The sequence below is a fragment of the Anomaloglossus baeobatrachus genome, chromosome 9, assembly GCF_048569485.1.
Source record: "Anomaloglossus baeobatrachus isolate aAnoBae1 chromosome 9, aAnoBae1.hap1, whole genome shotgun sequence".
NCBI classification, from domain to species: Eukaryota; Metazoa; Chordata; class Amphibia; order Anura; family Aromobatidae; genus Anomaloglossus; species Anomaloglossus baeobatrachus.
This window is the reverse complement of record NC_134361.1, coordinates 27,180,936-27,208,754: the sequence shown is the minus strand read 5'-3', so window position 1 is coordinate 27,208,754 and position 27,819 is coordinate 27,180,936. Positions and strand designations below refer to the sequence as shown.

At 50.6% G+C, this 27,819-nt stretch overlaps 1 protein-coding gene across 2 annotated transcripts in view; it reads right to left on the bottom strand.

The window, feature by feature from the left end:
• Positions 1 to 4,113: 4,113 nt before the first annotated feature.
• The window catches only part of ATAT1 (alpha tubulin acetyltransferase 1), a 36,165-nt gene continuing 12,459 nt past the window's right edge, over positions 4,114 to 27,819 (bottom strand). Inside the window, exons 11-13 of one of the 2 annotated variants that reach the window (XM_075323416.1) lie at positions 7,505 to 7,602; positions 6,831 to 6,867; positions 4,114 to 5,281 (exon numbers count right to left, since the gene is read on the bottom strand). In XM_075323416.1, coding sequence (XP_075179531.1) covers positions 5,014 to 5,281; positions 6,831 to 6,867; positions 7,505 to 7,602 — 403 coding nt within the window. In that variant the 3' untranslated portion in view covers positions 4,114 to 5,013. Of the gene's footprint in view, positions 5,282 to 6,830; positions 6,868 to 7,504; positions 7,603 to 14,864; positions 17,984 to 27,819 lie in introns of those variants that run through there. The other variant, XM_075323417.1, reaches the window with a different exon arrangement.

Below are 27,819 nucleotides of genomic sequence, written 5' to 3'. Positions count from 1 at the left end.
CCCTGAGCCCTGTGGTGAAGAAACACTGCTCCCCACCCTGATAGGCTCGCATCTGTCGTGACCACCGCCCAGGATGGGGGTAGAAACGACCTTCCTGTTGACAATGAGGTGGGAAGAAGCCACCACCGGAGAGAGTCCTTGGCTGTCTGAGAGAGGGAGACGTCTCTGTCGAGGGACGTCGATTTCCCGTCCCATTGGCGGAGAATGTCCCATTGTAGGGGGCGCAGATGAAACTGCGCGAAAGGGACTGCTTCCATTGCTGCCACCATTTTCCCTAGGAAATGCATGAGGCGCCTCAAGGAGTGCGACTGGCTCTGAAGGAGAGATTGCACCCCTGTCTGCAGCGAGCACTGCTTGTCCAGTGGAAGTTTCACTATCGCTGAGAGAGTATGAAACTCCATGCCAAGATATGTTAGTGATTGGGTCGGGGTTAGATTTGACTTTGAAAAGTTGATAATCCACCCGAACCTCTGGAGAGTCTTCAGTGCCACGTTCAGACTGTGTTGGCATGCCTCTTGAGAGGGTGCCTTTATCAGTAGATCGTCCAGATACGGGATCACAGAGTGACCCTGCGAGTGCAGGACTGCTACTACTGCTGCCATGACCTTGGTGAAGACCCGAGGGGCTGTTGCCAGCCCGAAAGGTAGCGCTACGAACTGCAGGTGTTCGCTTCCTATAACGAAGCGTAGAAAACGCTGATGCTCTGGCGCAATCGGCACGTGGAGATAAGCATCTTTGATGTCTATTGATGCTAGGAAATCTCCTTGAGACATTGAGGCGATGACGGAGCGGAGAGATTCCATCCGGAATCTCCTGGTTTTTACGTGTTTGTTGAGCAACTTTAGATCCAGGACGGGACGAAACGATCCGTCCTTTTTTGGTACCACAAACAAATTGGAGTAAAAACCGTGACCTTGTTCTTGAAGAGGAACAGAAGTCACCACGCATTCCGCCTTTAGAGCGGCCACCGCCTGCAGCAGAGCATCGGCCCGGTCGGGCGGTGGAGAAGTTCTGAAGAAACGAGTTGGAGGACGAGAGCTGAACTCTATCCTGTACCCGTGAGACAGAATGTCCCTCACCCAACGGTCTTTGACCTGTGACAGCCAAATGTCGCCAAAGCGGGAGAGCCTGCCACCGACCGAGGATGCGGAAAGAGGAGACTGAGAGTCATGAGGAAGCCGTCTTGGTAACGGTTCTTCCTGCTGGCTTTTTTGGGCGTGATTGAGTCCGCCAAGAATCTGAGCCTCTCTGATCCTTTTGAGTCCTCTTGGACGAGGAGAATTGGGACCTACCTGAGCCTCGAAAGGACCGAAAACTAGACTGACCCCTCCTTTGTTGGGGTTTGTTTTGTCTGTGTTGAGGTAAGGATGAATCCTTACCCTTGGAGTGTTTAATGATTTCATCCAAACGCTCACCAAACAGTCGGTCACGAGAAAAAGGCAAACTGGTTAAGCACTTCTTGGAAGCAGAATCTGCCTTCCATTCTCTCAACCACAGGGCTCTGCGTAAAACCACGGAGTTGGCTGACGCCACCGCCGTACGGCCCGTAGAGTCCAGGACAGCATTAATCGCGTAAGACGCGAATGCAGACATCTGAGAGGTCAATGGTGCCACCTGCGGAGCAGATGTACGTGTGACTGAGTCGACTTGTGTAAGCCCAGCTGAAATAGCTTGGAGTGCCCATACGGCTGCGAATGCTGGCGCCAACGACGCTCCAATAGCTTCATAGATGGATTTCAACCAGAGCTCCATCTGTCTATCAGTGGCATCTTTAAGTGCCGCTCCATCTTCTACTGCAACTAAGGATCTAGCCGCAAGCCTGGAGATTGGAGGATCCACCTTGGGACACTGGGTCCAGCCCTTGACAACGTCAGGGGGGAAAGGATAGCGTGTATCTTTAAGCCTTTTGGAAAACCGCTTATCAGGATAAGCGTGGTGTTTCTGGATTGCGTCTCTAAAGTCAGCATGGTCCAGAAAGGAGCTTAATTTACGCTTGGGATACCTGAAATGGAATTTCTCCTGCTGTGAAGCTGACTCCTCCGCAGAAGGAGCTGGCGGAGAAATATCTAGCATCTTATTGATGGACGCTATAAGATCATTCACTATGGCGTCACCATCCGGTGTATCTAGATTGAGAGCGGTCCCAGGATCAGAATCCTGATCAGATACATCCGCCTCATCACACATAGATTCATCCCGCTGGGATCCTGACCAGTGAGACGAAGTTGAGGGCCCCTCATAGCGAGCCCGTTTAGGTTGTCTGGGACTGTCGTCCGAGTCAGAGTCGTCACCCTGGGGTGCGTGTGACACCCCCGGAGCACGGAAGTGTTCCAGCTGAGGGGGACCAGGGAGCAATGATTCAACCGTGTCCATGGTCTGAGTAACTGGTCTAGACTGTAATGTTTCAAGAATTTTAGACATAGTCATAGACAATCTGTCAGCAAAAGCTGCAAACTCTGTTCCTGTCACCTGGACAGCATTCACAGGTGATACCCCCTGGGTCACGTCTAGCAGAGGCCCCGGCTGAGCAATTGCCACAGGGGCCGAGCACTGCACACAATGGGGGTTAGCGGAACCTGCCGGTAGAACAGCCCCACATGCGGTACAGGCAGCATATAACGTCTGTGCCTTGGCACCCTTGCGTTTTGCGGACGACATGCTGTTGCCTCCTTGTAATCTAGGAGGGTATATAGCCGAGAAAACACCAGCGACCGCACAGTGCAAAGTATTTGCAAACACAAAATACTAAGTACACAAACGGCACAAGTGGGGGTGAGCCCTTGAGGGCTGCTTACCGCCCGCTGAACAGCGGGTATGAGGCCGCAGAATCCCGTGTCTGGGTCTCCCCGTCTTCCCTCTGCAGCTCAGCGTGCAGGCAGGAATGGCTGCCGGCGTTGTGTGCAGAGGGGCGGACCGTGGGCGTGCCCAAACAAAAGTGCGGGAAACTGCGTCCCCCTGTGCCTAGTGTGAGGGCTGGAGTATGTAAAAAAAGACTCCAGCCCTCAGCGCTGATGCTCTATACAGCGTCCCGCCCTCCTCCTGACTGGCAGGTGCGGAGGCGGGAACGAGACAAACTAGGCCGCAAAAGCCGGGGACTGTAGTAATAAGCGCGGCCGTGATATATGCACGGCCAGCGCGGAAGTCCCCGGCGCACCACAAGTCACAGCAGTGTCGCAGTGCGACTGACCCCAGCGGCCTGGCGCGACCGTTCGCCCTAGTCTACCCACTCAGCTGAGCTGTAGTGAGGAAATGGCACAAGCGCAGCAGCGCTGATGTCCCCGGCGCACTAACACACCCAGCAATGCTGCGGTGTGCGCGCGTATGCACGGGGACACAGAGTACCTTGACGGAGCAGGGCCCTGTCCCTGACGATACTCAGCTCCATGCGGCTTCTCCAGGGGCTGCGGATGGAGCACGGTCTCAGTGCCTGGAGACCGGTAAAATCCCACTTCAGCCAGAGCCCTAATGGGGATGGAGAAGGAATCAGCATGTGGGCTCCAGCCTCCGTACCCGCAATGGGTACCTCAACCTTAACAAACACCGCCGACAGAAAGTGGGGTGAGAAGGGAGCATGCTGGGAGCCCTGTATGGGCCCTCTTTTCTTCCATCCGACATAGTCAGCAGCTGCTGCTGACTAAACAGTGGAGCTATGCGTGCGTGTCTGACCTCCTTAGCACAAAGCAAAAAACTGAGGGACCCGTGCTCCCACGGGAGGGTGTATAGCCAGAAGGGGAGGGGCCTTACACTTTTAAGTGTAGTACTTTGTGCGGCCTCCGGAGGCAGTAGCTATACACCCAATTGTCTGGGTCTCCCAATTAGGAGCGAAAAAGAAAACGCAGTAAAAACGCAGTAAAAATGCATGCGTTTTTAGCGCTAAAAAATGGTCAAAAGCCATTTGGTCAAAAACCAAGGGAAGGAAAACGTGCAGAATAAACTGCAGGTACTACGACGCAACGTGCGAACATAGCCTTAGAAGCGAGTCTCAGGATAAATATACTTACATCTAAGAAAAAAAAAGGCTTGGGACCTGTCAGTTATTTCTATTGTATAGTGAATGTTGTAAAAGGAAAAAACAAAACTGTTTTTTTTTTTCATTTTTAATCAGATTTCTCACTACATGATATGGTAACATGAATGGTGTTCAAAATTACAACCTGTCGTACAAAAAAAACCCCACGCCCAAACCTCATAAGGCTAAGGATGGAAACCCCCCCCCCCCCAAAACACATGTGGTCATGAAGGGGTTAAACCAAGCATCGTGTGAAGGATTTTGCACAAAGGTGCGTCAAGACACCATTGGACACATATTTTCCCCATTATATTCTATGTAAATGCCTCTTATAAAACTTATAATTATATTATATATATATATAGCACAATCGGATAAATGAAGCAGACTGGAAAATCACAGTGTGAATCCGGCCATAATAACCCTCCCATTGCTGGATCGCTTACACAGGCCGATAATCAGGGGGCAGCCTTGTAGGAAAACGCATTATCACCACTTTAGTCTATGGGGGCCCTCGGGCTTCACTCACAGGTTGTGGCCCTGGTTTCCAAAATACAGACAAAAACGTTCCGATAACGGCAAAAAAAGTAATAATAATGAAACAATATATAATTGTGGCTGCGATGTGTGAACGCAGCCAAAGTGTTTTACGGCTTTAAATAATCCCTTGTATCAGTCCAATCAGCACAGATCACATCAGCGGCAAAGATCACAGCACACTGCTCCGCGCTGTCAGTTGGGTTATCTTATATAGGTGTTCAAACTGGTCAATCCCTTTATAATTACATTTTGTCTGCCTGCAGTCACCACTAGGGGGAGCTGCTGTATACAGACCATTGCTAACCCCTATAGATTAAGAATACTGAATATTGGTCTAATCTGTAGTCCGTTAATAACAATGTACAATTTATTAACTAAAATTAAAAAAAAAAAAGAAAAAAAAAATTCACCCTGCTATAAAATACATTTATAATTAAAGTGTCAGTGCTGAGCGGCCTCTCCTGTCACCACGGCCGTGTTCCCCGCACCTCCTGCTTGCGCTTCACCCACTGTGCGTCCATGACTGTTCCCAGCACCGTCCATGATGGAGTCTCCAACCAAGGGGCTGTGAAATCATCGAGGCGGCAGGGCTTATCCTGCCCAAAGCTTCTTACTGGGCTTTTTATTCCTCCCGGTGGCCGGTCACTGAATGACTTTTGTGTTTGCAGATTGTTCTTGGCCTGAACATTCCCATTGTGGTGGACGGCTTCTCTGGCCACAACTCTGTTACCCCTGTGTGTGATGATCGAGATGAAAATAAACAACACGTTAATTTGGCATTAACAACCCCCTAAGGGTACTTTCACACTTGCGTTATTTTCCTTCCGTTACAATCCGCCCTTTTGGAAAACAGCGGAATCCGTTAACGGATTCCGTTGTTTCCCATAGACTTGTATGGATGACAGATTGTGCCAAAAGGACCTGCGTTGCTTCCGCTGGGCGACGCTCCGTTGCTTCCGCCCAGCGGGAGGAACGCAGCATGTAACGTTGTTTTGAGCAGCGGACTCCTTAGGATTTCACTGCGCATGCTCTTTTTTTTTTTAAATAAAATCACAAACTTTATTTTGTCTCGCGGTGGCCGAACGTTCAGCAGAGCGCCCGCCCGCCGGCATGCGAAGCCGCCGGCAAGTGACAACGCTCAGCTGAGCGCCCGCTCGCCGGCATGCCCGGTCGCCGGCAAGTGAGAGCGCTCAGCTGAGCACCCGCCCGACGACTATTGAGAGCGATCAGCTGATCGTTCACAAAAGTCTGCTGCCGGTAAAACTGTAAAGAATAAAAAAAAAAATAAAAAAAAAAACAACTTTCCGTTGTTTTGTACGATCCGTAGCATCCGTTGTGCCACTATATGCAACATATCCATTGCATCTGTCACACAACGCAATGCTACAGAAGCCGTCCAACGCAAGTGTGAAACTAGCCTAAGACAGAGTCCTGAAACAGCCAACATAGTAATGACTATAAATCTGTATGTAGTGAGCTCCCTCTAGTGGTGTCTGTATAAATCTGTATGTAGTGAGCTCCCTCTAGTGGTGACTGTATAAATCTGTATGTAGTGAGCTCCCTCTAGTGGTGGCTGTATAAATCTGTATATAGTGAGCTCCCTCTAGTGGCGCCTGTATAAATCTGTATGTAGTGAGCTCCCCCTAGTGGTGACTGTATAAATCTGTATGTAGTGAGCTCCCCCTAGTGGTGACTGTATCAATCTGTATGTAGTGAGCTCCCCCTAGTGGTGGCTGTATAAATCTTTATACAAAGCACTCCCCCTAGTGGTGGCTGTATAAATCTGTATGTAGCGATCTCCCTCTAGTGGTGGCTGTATAAATCTGTATATAGTGAGCTCCCTCTCGTGGTGGCTGTATAAATCTGTATGCAGTGAGCTCCCTCTAGTGGTGGCTGTATAAACCTGTATGTAGTGAGCTCCCTCTAGTGGTGACTGTATAAATCTGTATGTAGTGAGCTCCCTCTAGTGGTGGCTGTATAAATCTGTATGCAGTGAGCTCCCTCTAGTGGTGGCTGTATAAATCTGTATGTACTGAGCTCCCTCTAGTGGTGGCTGTATAAATCTGTATGTAGTGAGCTCCCTCTAGTGGTGGCTGTATAAATCTGTATGTAGTGAGCTCCCCCTAGTGGTGGATGTATAAATCTGTATGCAGAGAGCTCCCTCTAGTGGTGGCTGTATAAATCTGTATGTAGTGAGCTCCCTCTAGTGGTGGCTGTATAAATCTGTATGTAGTGAGCTCCCTCTAGTGCCCTAGACCCAACAGATGCTACAATGTCTTACCCTCCAGCGTCTTCATCCTGTTCTTCTCGATCGTCCACTGGAGGGAGAAAAATATAACAATGCTTAATCCAGGAGTATAGAAAGCAAATAACTTAATCCTTAAACCCTGAAAATCCTCAGATAAACAGGTCACAAGTCTCCCGTGAGCCCCCCAAAACATTTTGGTGCTGCAAAGAGCTATCCACTATAGTAAATCTGTGACCCCCTTGAGGTAAACTTGTGGTGTATGTATATAACACTGCACCATGTAAACACTGACACAGGGGCACTTTGCGTCATAACCCTTTTACTTGCAGTACCTCGGCTGACCACACGGTGCGCTGTTACATGGAAATATTAACACTAATTTGGCCACATGTGACTACTCCACAGCGCCACCTAAATGGAGAAATATGAAGTGCAGCCATTTATAGATTTTTTTTTTATGTCATATTTTATGCAGATAAATCTTAAAAAGGGGTTTTCTAGGATCAGAATATTGATGGTAAATCATCAGCATAGACCTTCAGTTTAAGACCTGTGGGAAGTCTGCACCCAAGTGGAGATTGGTGGTCCCATGACCCGCCTGGTGTTTGCCCAGTGACCCAGTGGGTCAGAATTAACCCATTTACAACATTTATGAATTCAGGTCATCATTATATGTGTGATGCAGTAGAGGATAGACCTGCACGTACCTGTAGGTGGCGCCCTGGAGAGAAGCGGAGGGGAGACACACGAGTGGCGGCTGTAGCAGCTCCTCTGCGCCATGAGTCCGCGGGACAGATTCACATCGCTGAGATAAAAGTGACAGAGAAAGAGGGGAAAAAAGGGAGGAAAGGATGGAGGGGAGGGTGGAGAGAAGACGGCAGGAGGATGGGGCGGAGGGTGGAGAGAAGACGGCAGGAGGATGGGTCGGAGGGTGGAGAGAAGACGGCGGGAGGATGGAGCCGAGGGTGGGGAGAAGACAGCAGGAGGATGGAGCCGAGGGTGGAGAGAAGACAGCAGGAGGATGGGGCGGAGGGTGGAGAGAAGACGGCAGGAGGATGGGGCGGAGGGTGGAGAGAAGACGGCAGGAGGATGGGGCAGAGGGTGGAGAGAAGACGGCAGGAGGATGGAGCGGAGGGTGGAGAGAAGACGGCAGGAGGATGGAGCCGAGGGTGGAGAAAAGACGGCAGGAGGATGGGGCGGAGGGTGGAGAAAAGACGGCAGGAGGATGGGGCGGAGGGTGGAGAGAAGACGGCAGGAGGATGGGGCGGAGGGTGGAGAGAAGACGGCAGGAGGATGGGGCAGAGGGTGGAGAGAAGACGGCAGGAGGATGGGGCGGAGGGTGGAGAGAAGACGGCAGGAGGATGGAGCCGAGGGTGGAGAAAAGACGGCAGGAGGATGAGGCGGAGGGTGGAGAAAAGACGGCAGGAGGATGGGGCGGAGGGTGGAGAGAAAACGGCAGGAGGATGGGGCGGAGGGTGGAGAGAAGACGGCAGGAGGATGGAGCCGAGGGTGGAGAGAAGACGGCAGGAGGATGGAGCCGAGGGCGGAGAGAAGACGGCAGGAGGATGGAGCGGAGGGCGGAGAGAAGACGGCAGGAGGATGGAGCGGAGGGTGGAGAGAAGACGGCAGGAGGATGGAGGGGAAGGTGGAGAGAAGACGGCAGGAGGATGGGGCGGAGGGTGGAGAGAAGACGGCAGGAGGATGGGGCGGAGGGTGGAGAGAAGACGGCAGGAGGATGGGGCGGAGGGTGAGAAGACGGCAGGAGGATGGAGCCGAGGGTGGAGAAAAGACGGCAGGAGGATGGGGCGGAGGGTGGAGAAAAGACGGCAGGAGGATGGGGCGGAGGGTGGAGAGAAGACGGCAGGAGGATGGAGCCGAGGGTGGAGAGAAGACGGCAGGAGGATGGAGCCGAGGGTGGAGAGAAGACGGCAGGAGGATGGAGCGGAGGGCGGAGAGAAGACGGAAGGAGGATGGAGCGGAGGGTGGAGAGAAGACGGCAGGAGGATGGAGCGGAGGGTGGAGAGAAGACGGCAGGAGGATGGAGGGGAAGGTGGAGAGAAGACGGCAGGAGGATGGGGCGGAGGGTGGAGAGAAGACGGCAGGAGGATGGAGCCGAGGGTGGAGAAAAGACGGCAGGAGGATGGGGCGGAGGGTGGAGAGAAGACGACAGGAGGATGGAGCGGAGGGCGGAGAGAAGACGGCAGGAGGATGGGGAGGAGGGTGGAGGGAAGACGGCAGGAGGATGGAGGGGAAGGTGGAGAGAAGACGGCAGGGGGATGGAGGGGGAAGGTGGAGAGAAGACGGCAGGAAGATGGAAGGGAAGGTGGAGAGAAGACGGCAGGAGGATGGAGCCAAGGGGGGAGAGAAGACGGCAGGAGGATGGAGGGGAGGGTGGAGAGAAGACGGCAGGAGGATGGAGGGGAGGGTGGAGAGAAGACGGCAGGAGGATGGAGGGGAGGGTGGAGAGAAGACGGCAGGAGGATGGAGGGGAGGGTGGGGAGAAGACGGCAGGAGGATGGAGGATGGAGGGGAGGGCGGAGAGAAGACGGCAGGAGGATGGAGGATGGAGGGGAGGGCGGAGAGAAGACGGCAGGAGGATGGAGGATGGAGGGGAGGGCGGAGAGAAGACGGCAGGAAGAGGGAGCGGAGGGTGGAGAGAGGACAGCAGGAAGATGGGGGGAAGGTGGAGAGAAGACGGCAGGAGGATGGAGGATGGAGGGGAGGGCGGAGAGAAGACGGCAGGAAGAGGGAGCGGAGGGTGGAGAGAAGACGGAAGGAGGATGGGGGGAAGGTGGAGAGAAGACGGCAGGAGGATGGAGTTGCAGGAAATTAAAGTGAAGTGATGTAAAATGCGTGGAGAGTAGAAAATGAAAAGACAAATGACGTCATCAGCCCAAGACGTCCTTCTCTAAGAGGTTACAAAATAAATCAGATCTATAAACATGTTCCTAATAACAGGACAGAAATGCTTGGTAAACTCCTCATAGGCATAAAGAGGGTTTTGTACCTTTAAAACCTCAGAAACAAAAACACATACAAACTTGCGCTTGCTCTGGGGTTGCCATAGTAGCCTCAACAGGTAAACATCCAGTCATATAACCTGCCCTCATAAAAAATTACAGTGGATGTACGTGCACATTATTTTTCTCCATGGCAACGCCAGAGCAAGCGCAATACCTATCTATAGATGTCTGCAGCGGTGGAAAGATCGAGAGGAAGCGAGAAAAATAAAGAAAGGAAGATAAATTCAAATAGAATGAGCGACTTATGTTTAGTGTAAGGCTATGTGCGCACGTTGCGTTCTCTGCAGTGCAGAAAAGAACGCACCCTCTGGCAGACTGGACACTGCGTTTGTAAAAAAAAAAAAAAAAATGCATCCACAACGCATGCATTTTGGATGCTTTTTCCATGCGTTTTGGATGCATTTTTGACAGTGCTTTCCCCCGGCAATTCAGCTTTGCTACATGCCCGCTGACAGCAGACACAGACAGAGTCGCGCGATGAGAATGAACTCGGGTGAACTTGACCCGACTTCATTGTCATACCACGGCTCTGTCTGTTTGTGGCGTCCTGATTAGCGGTCACCTGTGAAGGACTCACCGGTGACCGCTATTCCCCTGAGTGACTGAAGTGAGCAGCGCGATTCGCGCTGCCGTCACTCAGGTTACCCGCGGCTAGCTGGAGTCCTCCACCAGAGACCGCAACTCACCTGTGACTTCATCGCTGATCGCGCGGCTCACTTCAGTTGCTCCGTGGAGCTGATAGAGAGCAGTCTGGTCTGTGACCGCTCTTGTAAGCTTCATGTAGCAGAGCTGAGAGTGTCGTGGGACCTCTGTGGATTACGTCAGACCTGGAGGGGTATTTGAGGATTTTGATAAAGTGGTGAAAAAGGGTGGGTTTTTTTGTCTTTTATTCCAAAATAAAGGATTTTTGGATGTGTGTGTTTATTTTCTTTAACTTACAGGTTAATCATGGAAGGTATCTCGGGGAGACGCCTGCCATGATTAACCTAGGACTTAATGGCAGCAATGGGCTGCTGCCATTAACTCCTTATTACCCCATTTGCCACCGCACCAGGGCAATTTGAGATGAGCCAGGTAGAGTCCCGGGACTGTGGCATCTAAAGGATGCGGCAATTCCAGGCGGTTGCTGGCTGATATTGTTAGGCTGGGTGGCTCCCCATGACATGGCGCTCCCCATCCTGAGAATACCAGCCTTCAGCCGTATGGCTTTACCCTGGCTGGTATCAAAATTGGGGGGGGGCCACACATGGGGTTTTTTTTTTAATTATTTATTTATTTCACTGCACGATATAGACCTGCCCACCTGCGGCTGTGATTGGTTTCAGTGAGACACTTGTCACTCAGCGTGGGGGCGTGTCTGCCTGCAACCAATCATAGGCGCCGGTGGGCGTGGAAAGCAGGGAATACGAGATTGAATAATGAGCAGCCGGCATTTTCAAAAGAGGAAAAGACACTGGAGCAGTGAGAATGCCGTGCAGCGCCGCACCGGTGATCGGGGATCAGTGAGTATGAGAGAGGGGGAGAGACTGACCGACAGACAGAGAGAGGGACAGACAGAGCGACCAACCGACAGAGAAAGAGACCGACCGACAGACAGAGGGAGATTGACAGACATTGACAGAGAGACTGAAAAGACCTGCGTTTTGTCAAAAAAGAATGCGTAACGCAACAAAAATGCAGTCCAAGTGCATTTTGGTTGCGTTTTGACCCACATCATTGATTTCAATGGGTGGAGAACGCAGCTACAACGCACAAAAGAAGCGACATGCTGCTTTTTTTTCCGCAGCGATCTTGGACATCCAAAACGCTGCGTTTACAAACGCAGTGTGTGCATTGATTTTTCGGCTTTCTCATAGACTTTCAAAACGCAGCGTTTCCGCGGAAAAAAACGCAACGTGCGCACATAGCCTAAGAGATACCAGGAGGTTTTATGTAGGGATATCTGGTCTTAATAGGTGAAGGTGAGGAGGGGGAATACAACGAAATCAAGTGTAAATTCCTTGCAATGGAGTCTGATATCAGGTAAATATTCTAGATTAACAAATGGGCCTAGAAAACCCGAGCGTCCAGGACCCCCCGACACACACCAATATAAAACCGTTACCCCAAGAGAGAAGGAATTCTATGGGATGAAAATCAGAAACTGAAAACCATAATAGTCCCCCATAGGGACAATGTCCATCTGATCTGCAATGTCAGTGCTCGAAACTGCTCCAGCTCCTCCTGTGCACGGCCGGTGGTCTTATGTACATTAAAGGGTCTTTTATTTCATGCTGGGTAGTTGCCTTTTAAATACTACATTAAAGTAATTACATTTTGAGCAATTACCCAATATGATCTAATAATATTCCTGCAGAGCGACCGCTCAGGCCCAGCTACATGACTAGGACCCTAGGATTAGTCTCTTTTGACCACAGGTATTTCTACTGATCTGGTTACGCGGCGCCTGTGCATGGAGCGGTCACCCTTCATGACCGAAATATGTAGCTGGCAGCAATAGTGATGAGCGGGCACTACCATGCTCAGGTGCTCAATACTAGCAACTAGTGATGAGCGGGCACTACCATGCTCAGGTGCTCAATACTAGTAACTAGTGATGAGCGGGCACTACCATGCTCAGGTGCTGGGTACTGATAACTAGTGATGAGCGGACACTACCATGCTCGGGTGCTCAGTACTGGTAACTAGTGATGAGCGGGCACTACCATGCTCAGGTGCTCAGTACTGGTAACTAGTGATGAGCGGGCACTACCGTGCTCAGGTGCTCAGTACTGGTAACTAGTGATGAGCGGGCACTACCATACTCAGGTGCTCAGTACTGGTAACTAGTGATGATCGGGCACTACCATGCTCAGGTGCTCAATACTAGTAACTAGTGATGAGTGAGCACTACCATGCTCAGGTGCTCAGTACTGGTAACTAGTGATGAGCGGGCACTACCATACTCAGGTGCTCAGTACTGGTAACTAGTGATGAGCGGGCACTACCATTCTCAGGTGCTCAGTACTGGTAACTAGTGATGAGCGGGCACTACCGTGCTCAGGTGCTCAGTACTGGTAACTAGTGATGAGCGGGCACTACCATGCTCAGGTGCTCAGTACTGGTAACTAGTGATGAGCGGGCACTACCATACTCAGGTGCTCAGTACTGGTAACTAGTGATGATCGGGCACTACCATGCTCAGGTGCTCAATACTAGTAACTAGTGATGAGTGAGCACTACCATGCTCAGGTGCTCAGTACTGGTAACTAGTGATGAGCGGGCACTACCATACTCAGGTGCTCAGTACTGGTAACTAGTGATGAGCGGGCACTACCATGCTCAGGTGCTCAGTACTGGTAACTAGTGATGAGCGGGCACTACCATACTCAGGTGCTCAATACTAGTAACTAGTGATGAGCGTGCACTACCATGCTCAGGTGCTGGGTACTGATAACTAGTGATGAGCGAGCACTACCATTCTCAGGTGCTCAGTACTAGTAACTAGTGATGAGCGGGCACTACCATGGTAGTGCCCGCTCATCACTAGTTACCAGTACCCAGCACCTGAGCATGGTAGTGCCCGCTCATCACTAGTTACCAGTACCCAGCACCTGAGCATGGTAGTGCCCGCTCATCACTAGTTACCAGAACTGAGCACCCGAGCATGGTAGTGCCCGCTCATCACTAGTTACCAGTACTGAGCACCTGAGCATGGTAGTGCCCACTCATCACTAGTTACTAGTATTGAGCACCCGAGCATGGTAGTGCCCACTCATCACTAGTCGCCACACTTTGGCGATCTTGTCAAACCTGCCTCAGAGATAACTCCTTCAAAACAGTTGTCCATATATGTAAACTTCCACCAATCCATAGAAGCCAAAAAAAAAAATAAATAAAACCTTTGCTTAGGATTATAAACCTTCCCTCTTGTGCATGCAGCTCTAATACACATCTATGTGCACCCAAGGTTATGAATGGCAAAGAAATCCTGTGTTGCTATACTTCCCCGGACCATCACATAACTGAGGAATCTGACTACAAGTTTTGTTTGTAGTCTGTAACCATGGTGACACAGTTTTGTTTACATCTACCATGTTATGTATACAGTCCCTGTGTAAACCTTGGAAAGCTGGTTCAGCCTTCATTTTAAATGCATCTGAGCAATACTAAAGCCTAGGTCACGCATAGCGACGCAGCAGTGATCACGACGACGATTTGACCTTATCAGGATCGCTGCTGCGTCGTTACATGGCCGCTGGTGAGCTGTCACACAGCGACCAGTGACCAGCCCCCAGCCACACGTGGAAGCGATGCTACTCTTGGTAACTAAGGTAAATATCGGGTAACCAAGCAAAGTGCTTCGCTTGCTTACCCGATATTTACCTTGGTTACCAGCGCACACCGCTTAGCGCTGGCTCCCTGCACTCGTAGCCAGAGTACACATCGGGTTAATAAGCAAACCTTTGCTTATTTACCCGATGTGTACTCTGGCTACGCGTGCAGGGAACAGGGAGCCGGCACTGGCAGCCTGAGAGCGGCGGACGCTAGTAACTAAGGTAAATATTGGGTAACCAAGCAAAGCACTTCGCTTGGTTACCCGATGTTTACCTTGGTTACAGCTGACCGCAGGCTGCCAGAAGCCGGCTCCATGCTCCCTGCACATTTAGTTGTTGCTCTGTCGCTGTCACACACAGCGATCTGTGCTTTACAGCGGGAGAGCAACGTCCAAAAAATGGTCCAGGACATTCAGCAACAACCGGCGACCTCACAGCAGGGGCCAGGTCGTTGCTGGATGTCACACACAGCGACATCGCTAGCAAGGTCGCTGCTACGTCACAGAAAATGGTGACTTAGCAGCGACGTCATCGTCGCTGTCGTTGGGTGTGACATGACCATAAGTTTACAGTAAAAGTATTGATACCCTAAAAGTTATTTTTTTTTTTATAAAGTGGATCCCCCCGTCCATTATGCAATGTAGATGGCCCCTCCCAGACGCCGCCGTGAGCTTCAACCTTTCAGGTGATTCAGATGTATAAAAATATGACACCGCAGCACACAGATCTCGTTATCATCGGCCTTTTTATTGATCCAGTCAAGTAAAATATTAACCGCCAATCTGTCCCCATAAGTTATTTACAGGGCGCGCACATCTCCTGCACGGGCAGCCACGCACGGCGGCGCTGGCCTCTCCCGCTGCGCTGTAAACAGATTATCCTCGAGGGGCAAAAATGTGCAAAACTGAACATTGTAAAAGTGTATAAAATGGGTAAATGTATAAAACGCGCAACACATTCTGAGAAGGAGGCGACGCCGGGGCCAGTACCTGTCAATGGTGATTAAATGAGTCAACAGTGACCCCTACTGGACAGAAAATGAGAAGTTCTACAAGATTGTGTCACTTTGCTGATTAAAAATAAAAAAAAAATAAAAATAAATTAATGCAAAAAGAAACAATAAATTATATTTAATGAAGCTATATGGTGATTTGTGCAGTGCTCAGTGGGTGACGTGGTCTGGAGATATCTAAAGTATTGCTCAGTGAAAGTCGCGCTCTCCAAAACTACAGCTCCGGTCACCACCTGATGCTCAGGGCATGGCAATAGCTGCAGTTTTGCATCTGTTTGTAGACTAGTTGCTGCCAGAGCCGCAGGTCAGCCAATCAGAATTTGCAAAGGACACTCCTCACTATTCTGATTGGCTGGGAGCGGCTGACAGACCGGACGGCTGTCATCCTGCTGGAAAGGACATGTGTGAGCAGCACAGGTAATACTGGACGGCTGTCATCCTGCTGGAAAGGACATGTGTGAGCAGCACAGGTAATCGCAGCCTCTAGTTTAGACACGTTCTATGAATGTCCTTAATAAGCTGACCTTTGAAAAAAAATCCCAATTTATCAGAAGGATCACATGAAAAAAGCGGATCTCAAGTTATACTTTTACTGGGATTAGTGATCTGTGGGGAATCCTGGCTGGCTCAGCAGCACCACCAATAGGTAGAATTAAGTATTACACAGTGCCCATTAACATCAATGGGTTTTCAGTGCAGGACAAGACAAGGGGGGGGGGATGGTCAAGGTATAAGGATCCTGAACATAAGGGTTCTCAGGCTATACGTCCCTTTTAAATCAAAAGGTTCACCGTAAAACACATCCCCCTCCATGTATGCATTGCACAATGATGAGGTCGTGGAGGGGGCGCCCATTCCAGCCGTGGATGCGTGACCAAGTCGCAGGCTGCTAAAGTGCATTTCCATTATATAGTATCCAAAATGTCACTGACATTGGCCGTGTGCACAGCGGTGCCCATCTCCTCCTCTGCTCATGACAAATCTATAGATAGTCCTCTCTAAAGTGCAAAATAATTAGCCCTTATTAATCAATCTACAGTATCCTGCACTGGGCATGTGTGGAGTATATGAAGGGTACGGCATGAGGGTCCCACTCAGGGGGGCTTATACCCTGAACTAAAAGGAAGGGCTTGGTTCCACTTGCGCATAGCGATATGCTAATGATCCTCTGCTGCGAGCATCATTCGAGGGTCATGTGACTGTGATGTGATCTTGTGATCAGATCACAGCTGCAGAGAAGAGGGAGGGAGCACTTTCTCTCCATCTCCTCTGCTGTCTGTCTCTGCGTATATCGCTCTGCAGTCGGATGACATACGAGTGCAGTACGATGTTTCACACGCTCCCATAGACTTGTATGGGGGTGCATGAGCCGAGACTCGCTGCCAAACGTAGCATGCTGCAATTCATTATGGCATGAGAAATCAATCGTAGATGGACGCTGCCCCATAGTTTTGCGCTGGTTCGAGTGCAGTCTGATGATTTATTACATTGCGCTTGACCGTGCAAAACGCAAATTGAACTGAGGCTGAAGGCTGAGAAGTCAGGTCCTGAACACGCCGGGTCAGGCTGGGGATTGCCTCCATAATACAGCTGCAATATCAGTTAGGCCGGAGAAAAAAAAAACCCCAAAAAAACCAGAATAAATAAACTGCTAAAAACCTTAACAAAATAATTATATATTATATATATATATATATAATTATATACACACACACACACACACACACACACACATACACAAACCGATATAGTAAATTAACTTATCAGGCAGAAGTGAGTCACATTGAAGTGTGCGGCGCCGTGCTGTGGCAAGCACTCGTTACTGCGCCCTTATGACAAAGGTCATTAACCAGCATTGCAATTGTGCTTTGTAAATGACAGCGGGATTTTTTTGTCTCTTTTTTGTAATATTTGAAATATTTTGGCAAAAACAAGACCAGAATTTAAAAAAAAAAAATAAAAAAAAATACACAAATAAATAAGCTCTTCATCTCTAATCTTACACAATCCCCTAAAGGGTTAACTACTTAAGCAATATTTATTACCTATCCACTAAATAGTTAATAAATTCATAAATCGGTGGCATTGAAAGCCCCATGATCCCAAGAACAGGACCACAATTCTCGTCTGAGTAAAGCGGTAATGAGCATGTGCGACCATTGCTCTATTCAGGGTGGTTGCACATGCTCACTATTGCTTCATTCACACCGGAGACTTTTAGACCTTCAATCTTTACATTGGTGACGTTTTCCGCGGTTTGACCCCCATCAATCATACATATTTATGCCCTATCCTGTGTATAGGTGATACATGTGGTTTATTTATTACAACCCCTTTAAGCATTACATGAAAATCAACTGAGCAATTTTCCATAGGAAAATCTGCATGTAATAACCTCCCTGTGTGTACGGGATGGGAATGCTTGCTATCCTGCCATCTATGGCTACCATAGGATACTGACAGGCTCCTAAGTACAGACTCATTTCCTCACCATTTGCAGGTAATACCTCCAGGGCCTAACCTCATGACATTCATTGCCTGTGCTATAGCGGTGTATATACCCAATTTGGCCCCACTCGCCCACAATTTGGCTTCGCACTGTGGATAATTTTGTATTTTTTTTTTGTTCCCCAAGTGAAAAAGTAAAAAAAAAAATGTATAATCCATTGTGAACGAAAGAGGAGGAATCAGACAGGTGAGACATCCAATAAGAATACACTCAATAACTCCGCGGGTCTATGGGGAGTGATGGAGGACGGGGAGGGAGTACGACGGCGATGGAGATCAGACTGTAGAAAAGGTTAATGGTGAATGCTCTGAGGACGGGTAAGGGAACTGAGAGGGAGAAAGGCAGGAGAAAGGGGAAGAGGGAAAAGAAAAGAGAAGAAGGAGAAATCTATAGTGACAGACAGAAGGAAACCTGTAGATCGGAGAGCGGCAGGATCACTAGCGGTCTCTCACAACGTGACAAATACATGGCTACCGCCGGCAGCACAACTGGATCTCCATAGGGTGATCGGCCGCGGTATGTGAACTCATCAGCCCATGTGGGGTGTACGCTCCCAGTGTATGGCCATACGACCCATTCGCCTTATAGAAGTCAAGAGAGGATCTCCTTTGGATCGGTGATAAATACGTTATTTATTATTATTATTATTAATAATAATTTTATTGTTTTAAAGGTCAGGGAGAATTTCCAATTTATTTTCCTCCACTTCTGTTTTTTCCCTCCCTTTATTCTACGAGCCATATTTTTTTTTATTTTCCCATCGATATAGCCGTATGATAGCTTGTTTTGTTGAGGGATGAGTTGTACTTTTGATTGACACCATTTATTTTATTATATATGATGGAATGGTAAGCGGGGGGGAGGGGAATCCAAGTGTGGCAAAATAGCCAATAAAGTGAAATTCTGCAATTTTTTTTTAAATATTATTATTTACAGCGTTCATTTTACATTACGTAGATACCAAACAAGTATAGTTTTTGTTTTAAGTAATGGAAAAAAAAAAATATCTGAAATTTTGAAAAATGAACAAAAGAAGGGAATTTTGTTTACTTACCGTAAATTCCTTTTCTTCTAGCTCCTATTGGGAGACCCAGACAATTGGGTGTATAGCTTCTGCCTCCGGAGGCCACACAAAGTAATTACACTTTAAAAAGTGTAACCCCTCCCCTCTGCTATACACCCTCCCGTGCATCACGGGCCCCTCAGTTTTGGTGCCAAAGCAGGAAGGAGGAAACTTATAAATTGGTCTAAGGTAATTCAATCCGAAGGATGTTCGGAGAACTGAAACCATGAACCAAAGAACAATTCAACATGAACAACATGTGTACACAAAAGAACAACAGCCCGAAGGGAACAGGGGCGGGTGCTGGGTCTCCCAATAGGAGCTAGAAGAAAAGGAATTTACGGTAAGTAAACAAAATTCCCTTCTTCTTTGTCGCTCCATTGGGATACCCAGACAATTGGGATGTCCAAAAGCAATCCCTGGGTGGGTAACAGAATACCTCGATAAAAAGAGCCGGAAACCGGCCCCCTCTTACAGGTGGGCAACTGCCGCCTGAAGGACTCGCCTACCTAGGCTAGCGTCTGCCGAAGCATAGGCATGCACCTGATAGTGTTTTGTGAAGGTGTGCAGACTCGACCAGGTAGCCGCCTGACACACCTGCTGAGCCGTAGCCTGGTGCCGCAAAGTCCAGGACGCGCCTACGGCCCTGGTAGAATGGGCTTTAAGCCCTGAAGGAATCTGAAGCCCCGATGAACGGTAGGCCTCAAGAATCGGTTCCTTGATCCACCGAGCCAAGGTTGACTTGGAAGCCTGAGACCCCTTACGCTGGCCAGCGACAAGGACAAAGAGCGCATCCGAACGACGCAGGGGCGCCGTGCGAGAAATGTAGATTCTGAGTGCTCTCACGAGGTCTAACAAGTGCAAATCCTTTTCACATTGGTGAACTGGATGAGGGCAAAAAGAAGGCAAGGAGATATCCTGATTGAGATGAAAAGGGGATACCACCTTGGGGAGAAATTCCGGGACCGGACGCAAGACCACCTTATCCTGGTGAAAGACCAGGAAGGGGACTTTGCATGACAGCGCTGCTAGCTCAGACACTCTCCTAAGTGAAGTGACTGCCACTAGGAAGGCCACTTTCTGTGAAAGGCGAGATAGAGAGATCTCCCGCATTGGCTCGAAAGGTGGCTTCTGGAGAGCCGTCAGCACCTTGTTAAGATCCCAGGGTTCTAACGGACGCTTGTAAGGTGGGACTATGTGGCAAACTCCCTGCAGGAACGTGCGGACCTGCGAGAGTCTGGCTAGACGCTTTTGAAAACACACTGAAAGCGCCGACACTTGTCCCTTGAGAGAGGCAAGAGACAAACCCTTGTCCAATCCTGATTGAAGAAAGGAAAGGAAAGTGGGCAATGCAAACGGCCAGGGAGCAAAACCCCTATCCGAGCACCAGGCTAAGAAGATCTTCCAAGTCCTGTGGTAGATCTTGGCGGACGTTGATTTCCTGGCCTGTCTCATGGTGGCAATGACATCTTGAGATAACCCTGATGACGCTAGGAGCCAAGACTCAATGGCCACACAGTCAGGTTGAGGGCCGCAGAATTCAGATGGAAAAATGGCCCTTGAGACAGCAAGTCTGGTCGGTCTGGGAGTGCCCACGGTTGCCCCACCGTGAGGTGCCACAGATCCGGGTACCACGACCTCCTCGGCCAGTCTGGAGCGACGAGGATGGCGCGGCTGCAGTCGGACCTGATCTTGCGTAACACTCTGGGCAGTAGTGCCAGAGGAGGAAACACATAGGGTAGTCGAAACTGCGACCAGTCCTGAACTAACGCATCTGCCGCCAGCGCCCTGTGATCCTGAGACCGTGCCATGAATGCCGGGACTTTGTTGTTGTGCCGAGACGCCATTAGATCGACGTCCGGCGTTCCCCAGCGGCAACAGATCTCTTGAAACACGTCCGGGTGAAGGGACCATTCCCCTGCGTCCATGCCCTGGCGACTGAGAAAGTCTGCTTCCCAGTTTTCTACGCCCGGGATGTGAACTGCGGAGATGGTGGAGGCTGTGGCTTCCGCCCACAGCAGAATCCGCCGAACTTCTTGGAATGCTTGACGACTGCGTGTGCCGCCCTGGTGGTTGATGTATGCGACCGCCGTGGCGTTGTCTGATTGTATTCGGATCTGTCTGCCCTCCAGCCACCGCTGGAACGCCTGTAGGGCTAGATACACTGCCCTTATCTCCAGAACATTGATCTGCAGGGAGGACTCCGTCGGAGTCCAGGTTCCCTGAGCCCTGTGGTGGAGCAAGACCGCTCCCCACCCTGACAGGCTCGCGTCTGTCGTGACCACAGCCCAGGATGGGGGCAGGAAAGATTTTCCCTTCGACAAAGAAGTGGGAAGAAGCCACCACTGAAGGGAGGTTTTGGCTGCTCTTGACAGGGAAACATTCCTGTCTAGGGACGTCGACCTCTTGTCCCATTTGCGGAGAATGTCCCACTGAAGCGGACGCAGATGAAACTGCGCAAAGGGAACTGCTTCCATTGCTGCCACCATCTTCCCTAGGAAGTGCATAAGGCGTCTCAAAGAGTGTGACTGACCCCGAAGAAGAGATTGGACCCCTGTCTGTAGTGAACGCTGTTTGTCCAGCGGAAGCTTCACTATCGCTGACAGAGTATGAAACTCCATCCCGAGGTAAGTCAGGGATTGGGTCGGTGTCAATTTTGACTTTGGGAAATTGATGATCCACCCGAACCTCTGGAGAGTCTCCAGGGCAATGGTCAGGCTGTGCTGGCAAGCCACCCAGGAGGGTGCCTTGACTAGGAGATCGTCTAAGTAAGGGATCACTGAGTGGCCCTGAGAGTGTAGGACCACCACCACTGTTGCCATGATCTTGGTGAAGACCCGTGGGGCTGTCGCAAAGCCGAAAGGCAGTGCCACGAACTGAAGGTGTTCGTCCCCAATGGCGAAACGCAAGAAGCGTTGATGTTCGGGTGCGATCGGCACATGGAGATAAGCATCCTTGATGTCTATTGATGCTAGGAAGTCTCCTTGTGACATTGAGGCGATGACCGAGCGGAGAGATTCCATCCGAAACCTCCTGGTGCAGACATGCTTGTTGAGCAGTTTGAGGTCTAGAACGGGACGGAAAGATCCGTCCTTTTTTGGCACCACGAACAAGTTGGAGTAGAAGCCGTGACCATGTTCCTGAGGGGGAACGGGAATCACCACTCCTTCTGCCTTCAGAGCATTCACCGCCTGAAAAAGTGCAGCGGCTCGCTCTGGGGGCGGAGATGTTGTGAAGAAACGAGTTGGAGGACGAGAGCTGAACTCTATCCTGTAACCGTGAGACAGAATGTCTCTCACCCATCGGTCTTGGACATGTGGCCACCAGGCGTCGCATAAAACGCTTGTCCGGGTATGCTCTGTGCTTCTGGACAGCATCCCTGAAATTAGAGTGATCGACAAAGGCACTCCGTGTACGTTTGGGAAACCGAAACTGGTGTTTCTCCTGCTGTGAAGCCGCCTCCTCTACAGCTGGAGTTGGAGGAGAAATTTCTAGCACCTGGTTGATGGACGCTATAAGGTCATTTACTATGGCGTCCCCTTCAGGTGTATCTAGATTGAGAGCACCATCAGGGTCTGAGCCCTGAGCTGCGCCTTCCTCTTCATCCTCTAGAGAGTCCTCATGCTGAGACCCTGAGCAGCGTGATGAAGTGGAGGAAGGTCCCCAGCGAGCCCGCTTCACCGGTCTGGGACTGCGGTCCGAGTCGGAGTCCTCACCGTGGGACCTATGTGTCACCTCAGGAGCAGATTGCTGCGCCAACTGAGGGGGACCTGGGGACGAAGAACGCACAGTGCCCTGCATCTGTGTTGTTGGTCTGGACTGCAAGGCTTCTAGTATCTTAGCAGACCATTTGTCCATAGACTGAGCCATGGACTGTGAAAGCGACTCAGACAGTTTGTCAGCCAAAACTGCAAACTCTGTCCCTGTCACCTAGACAGTAGGAACCGGTGTCTCTACCTGAGCCGGGGGTCCCACCAGTGCCTGAGGCTCCGGCTGAGTGAGTGTCACAGGGGCCGAGCATTGCACACAATGAGGGTAGGTGGAACCTGCAGGTAGCATAGCCGCACATGAGGTACAGGTGGCAAAATAAGCCTGTGCCTTGGTACCCTTGCTCTTTGCGGACAACATGTTGTTGTCCTCCAAGAGATAAGTAAGGGATCACCGTGATCACTGAGGGATATGTATAGCCTCAAGTTAACAGTACAGCCGAACCAGCAAATGTATACACACAAGATATATATATACAGTTCGGCACTCTGGGGGGTCCAGCACCGGCAGACCGGTGTGGCTTACCAACCGCTCTGTGTGGCCACCAGATTCCCTGCCCCGGGTCTCCCTCAGCTGCAGCCAGAAGTTCTCCACCGCAGAATGTGCTGAAAAAATGGCTGACGGCGTTCTCAGAGGAGGAGGGAGGCGTGGGCGTAGTCACAAAAGTGCAGGAATCTGGTGCCCCAGCGTGAGTAGTGAGGGGGGCGGAGGACAGCTCAGTGTACTCCAGCCCTCACTGTCGGCGTCATACCGACCGTCCCGCCCTTTTCCCTGACTGGCAGGCCTGGGGGCGGGAGAATACTATACTAGGCCGCAAAAGCCGGGGACTAAAGTTAAAACCGCGGCCGGCCGGCAGTGCACGGTCGGCGCGGTAGTCCCGGACCCATACCCACGTCGCAGTCGCTGCAGCGTCTGGGCCCAAGGTGCTTTATGCGCCGTCCCAACGGGGACAGAGTACCTGTGGATGCAGGGCCATGTCCCTGACGATACTCCGTCTCCTGTCCGGCAGATTCCCCCAGGGGCTGCGGAGGGAGACCGATCCCAGTGTCTGGATGACCGGATAGGATCCCACTTCCCCAGAGCCCCTAAGGGATGGGGAAGGAAAGCGGCATGTGGCTCCAGCCTGTGTACCCGCAATGGGTACCTCAACCTTAACAACACCGCCGACCTGAGTGGGGTGAGAAGGGAGCATGCCGGGGGCCCCATAGGGGCCCTCTTTTCTTCCATCCGATAAAGTCAGCAGCTGCTGCTGACTAAAACGTGGAGCTTGCGTGAATGTGTGCCTCCTTCAACACAAAGCAAAAAACTGAGGGGCCCGTGATGCACGGGAGGGTGTATAGCAGAGGGGAGGGGTTACACTTTTTAAAGTGTAATTACTTTGTGTGGCCTCCAGAGGCAGAAGCTATACACCCAATTGTCTGGGTCTCCCAATAGGAGCGACAAAGAAAAATAAAATATTGTTTGTGTCATGACTTTCCAAGAGCCGTAACCCTTTTAAATCTTTTTTGTATCTGGGGCCGTGTGAGGGTCTGTTTTTTGTGCCCCAAGCTGATATATTTATTGATATTATTTTGGGGTATATATGATGTTTTGATCGCCTATTATATTTTTTTTCTGTTGTTGCGACGGCTGAAAACCTGCAATTCTGGTGTTTTGATTTTTTTCTTTTTATGCTATTTACGGATCTGGTAATTTATTTTATATTTTGACAGATCAGAATTTTATGAACGCAGTCATACCAAATATCTGTATTTTTTCCCCTTAATTTTAATATGGTAAGGGGTGATTTGAACTTATATTTATTTTTTTCAGATTTTTTTAAAAAAAAATAAAATTTCTTCTACTTTATTTAATAGTCTCCATAGGTGACTTGAACCTGCAATGGTCTGATCACTTGTTCTATATACAGTACTGCCAAAGCATTGCTGTATATAGAAGCACTCAACAGTCTCCTATGGATGCCGGCCACGGGCTGATTTTCACAGGAGAACTGAGATGACAGACACAGGGGTCATCAGCAGACCCTCAGCTGTCACAATAGCTCACTAGCATTTCGCAATCACGACGCGGGAGCACCGATGATGGGCCAGAAGAGCGCAGCCACCTGCCAGCGAGCGTTAATACCTCTGTCAGAGATTGACATTTCACCCACGGCTGATAAAGGCAGATGAAGGCTGAATAATTCAGCCTTCATCTGCATGGAAAGATGCGGGCCCGGTATGGGAACCCGCATCAAAGGCAGAGAGACAACAGATGACGGACATAGTATGTCATTCATCGTTAAATGGTTAAAAGAAGGGAATTTTGTTACTTACCGTAAATTCCTTTTCTTCTAGCTCCTATTGGGAGACCCAGACGATTGGGTGTATAGTACTGCCTCCGGAGGCCACACAAAGCATTACACTAAAAAGTGTAAGGCCCCTCCCCTTCTGGCTATACACCCCCAGTGGGATCACTGGCTCACCAGTTTTAGTGCAAAAGCAAGAAGGAGGAAAGCCAATAACTGGTTTAAACAAATTCACTCCGAAGTAACATCGGAGAACTGAAAACCATTCAACATGAACAACATGTGTACCCGAAAAACAACCAAAAATCCCGAAGGACAACAGGGCGGGTGCTGGGTCTCCCAATAGGAGCTAGAAGAAAAGGAATTTACGGTAAGTAACAAAATTCCCTTCTTCTTCGGCGCTCCATTGGGAGACCCAGACGATTGGGACGTCCAAAAGCTGTCCCTGGGTGGGTAAAGAAATACCTCATGTTAGGGCTGCAAAGACAGCCCTCCCCTACGGGGAGGCAACTGCCGCCTGCAGGACTCTTCTACCTAGGCTGGCGTCCGCCGAAGCATAGGTATACACCTGATAATGATTGGTGAAAGTGTGCAGACTCGACCAGGTAGCTGCCTGGCACACCTGTTGAGCCGTAGCCTGGTGTCGTAATGCCCAGGACGCACCCACGGCTCTGGTAGAATGGGCCTTCAGCCCTGATGGAACCGGAAGCCCCGCAGAACGGTAGGCTTCAAGAATTGGTTCCTTGATCCATCGAGCCAGGGTGGATTTTGCAGCCTGCGATCCCTTGCGCTGACCAGTGACAAGGACGAAGAGTGCATCCGAGCGGCGCAGGGGCGCCGTGCGGGAATGTAGATTCTGGGTGCTCTACACCAGATCCAACAATGCAAAGCCATTACATATCGATGAAATGGATAAAAGGAAGGTAAGGAGATATCCTGATTGTGATAAAAAGGGGATACCACCTTAGGGAGAAACTCTGGGATCGGACGCAGCACTACCTTATCTTGGTGAACACCAGGAAGGGAGCTTTGGATGACCGCGCTGCTAGTTCGGACACTCTCCGAAGAGACGTGACCGCTACCAGAAAGGCCACTTTCTGTGAAAGTCGAGAAAGTGAAAACATCCCTCAGAGGCTCGAAGGGCGGCTCCTGGAGAGCAATTAATACCCTGTGCAGATCCCATGGGTCTAACGGCCTCTTGTACGGAGGGACAATGTGATAACCCCCCTGCAGGAACGTGCGTACCTGAGGAAGTCGTACTAGGCGCTTCTGAAAGAATACCGACAGCGCTGCGACTTGTCCTTTAAGGGAGCCGAGCGACAAACCTTTTCCCAATCCAGATGCAGGAAGGGAGGAAAAAGGAGACGATGCAAATGGCCAGGGAGACACTCCCGAAGCAGAGCACCAAGATAAGAATAACTTCCACGTCTTGTGGTAGATCTTGGCAGACGTCGGCTTCCTAGCCCGTCTCATGGTGGCAATGACGTCTTGAGATAATCCTGAAGACGCTAGGATCTCGGACTCGATGGCCATACAGTCAGGATCAGGGCCGTAGAATTCAGTGGAAAAAACGGCCCTTGGGACAGTAAGTCTGGCCGGTCTGAGAGTGCCCACGGTTGGCCGACCGTGAGATGCCACAGATCCGGGAACCACGACCTCCTCGGCCAGTCTGGGACGACGAGGATGGCGCGGCGGCAAGCGGAGCTGAGCTTGCGTAGCACTCTGGGCAACAGTGCCAGAGGTGGAAACACATAGGGTAGCTGGAACTGCGACCAATCCTGAACTAGGGCGCCTGCCGCCAGAGCTCTTTGCTCGTGAGACCGCGCCATGAAAATCGGGACCTTGTTGTTGTGCCGAGACGCCATTAGGTCGACGTCCGGCATCCCCCAGCTGCTACAGATTTCCTGACACCATTCTGGGTGCAGAGGCCATTCCCCTGCGTCCATGCCCAGGCGACTGAGGAAGTCTGCTTCCCAATTTTCTACGCCCGGGATGTGAACTGCGGATATGGTGGATGCTCTGTCCTCCACCCACGTCAGAATCCGCCGGATTGCCTGGTAGGCTTGGCGATGCGTGTTCCGCCTTGGTGGGCGATGTCTGCCACCGCTGTGGAATTGTCCGACTGAATTCGGATCTGTTTTCCTTCCAGCCACTGCTGGAAGGCTTGCAGGGCAAGATACACTGCCCAGATTTCCAGAACATTGATCTGAAGGATGGACTCCTCTGAAGAGAGTCCTTGACCGTCTGAGAAGGGAAACGTTCCTGTCTAGGGACGTCGACTCCCCAACCCATTGGCAAAGCATGTCCCATTGAAGTGGACGCAGATGAAACTGCGCGAAAGTGACTGCCTCAGCATGAGGCGTCTTAAGGGGTGTGACTGGCCTTGAAGGAGAGACTGCACCCCCGTCTGTAGTGAACGCTGCTTGTCCAGCGGAAGCTTCACTATCGCTGAGGGAGTGTGAAACTCCATGCCCAGATATGTCAGCGATTGGGTCGGTGCCCGATGTAACCTTGAAAAGTTGATGATCCACCCGAAACTCTGGAGAGTCTCCAGCGCCCCGTTCAGGCTGTGTTGGCATGCCTCTTGAGAGGGTGCCTTGACAAGTGGATCGTCCCAGTAAGGATCACAGAGTGACCCTGAGAGTGCAGGACTGCTCCCACTGCTGCCCTGAACTTGGTGAAAACCCGTAGGGCTGTCGCCAGACCGAAGGGCAGGGCTACGCACTGAAGATGCTCGTCTTCAATAACGAAACGTAGCAAACGCTGGTGCTCTGGAGCAATCGGCACGTGGAGATAAGCATCCTGATATCTATTGATGCTAGGAAATCTCCTTGAGACATTGAGGCAATGACGGAGCGGAGGGTTACATCCGGAACCGCCTGGCCTTCACGTGCTTGGTGAGCAGTTTTAGGTCCAGAACGGAACGGAAAGAGCCACCCTTTTTTGGCACCCCAATCAGATTGGAGGAAAAAACTGTGTCTTGTTCCTGAAGAGGAACAGGGATTACCACTCCTTCTGCCTGCAGAAGAGCATCGGCTCGGTGG